The 2508-nt window shown below is 36.2% G+C and overlaps 1 protein-coding gene across 1 annotated transcript in view; it reads left to right on the top strand.

Moving 5' to 3' along the window:
- The first annotated feature begins 2042 nt into the window (after window positions 1-2042).
- Window positions 2043-2508, top strand: part of LOC106871266 (coiled-coil domain-containing protein 42 homolog) — a 52674-nt gene continuing 52208 nt past the window's right edge. Inside the window, exon 1 of the mRNA XM_014917630.2 lies at window positions 2043-2366. Coding sequence (XP_014773116.1) covers window positions 2314-2366 — 53 coding nt within the window. The 5' untranslated portion in view covers window positions 2043-2313. The remainder of the gene's footprint in view (window positions 2367-2508) is intronic.

Genomic DNA, 2508 nt, shown 5'->3' with positions numbered 1-2508 from the left:
GACACGTAAAAGCACCCACTACACTCTCTGAGTGGTTGGCGTTAGGAAGGGCATCCAGCTGTAGAAACTCTGCCAAATTAGATTGGAGCCTGGTGTTGCCATCCGGTTTCACCAGTCCTCAGTCAAATCGTCCAACCCATGCTAACATGGAAGGCGGACGTTAAACGATGATGATGATGATATATATATATATATATATGTGCATGTGTACGAGCCCTCCATTATTTTTTTATTTTTATTTTGCACAAATTCCGATATAATTGCTATCTGCATCATCTGAAATGTACTTAAAATATATCCATTTGTCTGAAAGTTATGAAGAAACAAAGTCATTGTATGTGTGTTTACATACAGCCATCCATGCGTTAAGTACGTATGTACTTAATCAACAATATATCAAGGGTGTTTACTGCTAGAGAAGCGAGACATTTTAAAGGTGAAATAAACATTAAAAGTGGTTCACTTGACTCAGAAACTGCAGGAGAATATCAGCGAATAAACGCAAATTAAAGTAGGTAGCAACGTAAAACAATAAATGAAGAACACTTCATCTTTTCTGTTTTCAGTTTATTATAATATTCTCTCGTTTTTGATGTGATAATAATTTGAGAAAACTCTTCTCTATGTTATCCTGGAATCCTGACTAACTTGTAGCTAATTTCATCAACAGCTCTTGTGTAGTTGTTTTTCTTAAGCAAAGAACTGTAAATGTCAGTGTGCGTGCACACTGGTAATATGCTTTTGCATTATTTCAGCGATAGTAAAGCGGTGAGTTGGCAGAAACGTTAGCATGCCGGGCGAAATGCTTAACGGTGTTTCGTCTGTCTTTACGTTCTGAGTTCAAATTACGCCGAGGTCGACTTTGCCTTTCATCCTTTCAGGATCGATAAATAAAGTACCAGTTGCGTTCTGGGATCGATCTTATCGACTGGCCCCCATCCCCCAAAATTTCGGGCCTTGCGCCTAGAGTAGAAAAGATTATTTCGGCGATCTTACGATAGCAGTACCAAAGATCGGCCTTTTCCGTAAGAAGTGTTGGAGGGAAAGAGGGAAACGATGTCGTATGAGCGAAAGAGATAGAGAGAGCGCGATTTCTTTTGAAGTTGGCATGTGTGTGTGTGTGTGTGAGAGAGAGAGAGAGAGAGAGAAAGAAAGAAAAAAAGTGAGAGAGATAACTGAAATAAACATACAAGCAAAAACAAAAAAACACTTTCTCTTTCTCTCTCTCCCTCCCTTACATGCACATGTACGTATGTACAAAAAAAAATGTATGCAATAGGTGTACGTATGTGTGTGTGTGTCACTGAATCCATTCACACGCACACATACATAACCTGCGTGCGTGTGTCTATGTGTGTCACTATAGCCATACATACATACATAACCTCTCTCTCTCACACTAACAAAAGAACTTCACCACACTCTGTCTCGCATACTCACTATAAAAAGGAAATAAAAATAATTTCAGTTATCTCTCTCTCTTTCTTTCTTTCTCTCTCTCTCTCTCTCTCTCACATACACACACCAGCAACATTACACACACACACACATGCCAACTTCAAAAGAAATCACGCTCTCTCTATCTCTGTCGCTTTTACGACGTCGTTTCCTTCTTTCTCTCCAACATTTTTTACGGAAAAGGCCGATGTGATGTAAATAAACACACGTGGGTGCTTTGATACTGGTTATTTCATCTATAGTACTTTCCAAAAGTATTCCAATCACCAAAAACGATATTTAGTGAAATTCGCACCTGCTTGGCAACCGACGTTAAAACTTACTGTCACTCATTTTATAATGCATGTAATTAGCCTTTGAAGTCGAAATAAAAAATTACTATTTTTGTTGAATTCTGTGATAACATTTATTAATATTTTGATAATTTTAAAATTATCACACATTTGTCCTTAGTCTAATATATAAAATTGCGATGTTTGTTTATATTAATAAATCCAGTAATGAATATTAAAAATTCTAATAATAGTTTTGTCGAACTCTCCCTTGGCTAGAAGTAGAAAAGTAGTCCAAAACTTTGATATTTAAAAATGGGCGGGGGTATGAAAGTGTACAAGCGCCTTATATTTTTCGTTAGCCTCTAAAGATTTCCATAAAATAAATTACGATGGTTAATGTAATATTTGAGGGTTTCTAAATGATTGTGAATAGATAGGACAGCAAGAGATGGAGCTGAGAGCGGCAAAATAAACAAACGTTTATTAGTTTCTGAGCGGAGCACGTGATCGTTGCTAAGAAACCACTAAACATAATTTGATTGCATTCCTACTGAACCCGTCGGAAAAAAAAATCGCAAATATGATGAATCTAGAAGAATATTTTAAAACCACCTTTGAGAATAAACTTCTCTTGTAAGTGCATATGTAGCTTTACGATAATTTTCGATAAGCTTTATTTTTCATTTTGCTTTTGTTTACAAACTTGTATTTCTATCAATCACTCGTATTGGTTTTAGTTCTACACTTGTCAACGTTTTGCTTATCATATATATAT

Source organism: Octopus bimaculoides, chromosome 16 (genome assembly GCF_001194135.2).
Source record: "Octopus bimaculoides isolate UCB-OBI-ISO-001 chromosome 16, ASM119413v2, whole genome shotgun sequence".
NCBI lineage: Eukaryota > Metazoa > Mollusca > Cephalopoda > Octopoda > Octopodidae > Octopus > Octopus bimaculoides.
Note: the sequence above shows the minus strand (reverse complement) of the source record. Positions and strands in the feature narration are given on the sequence as shown.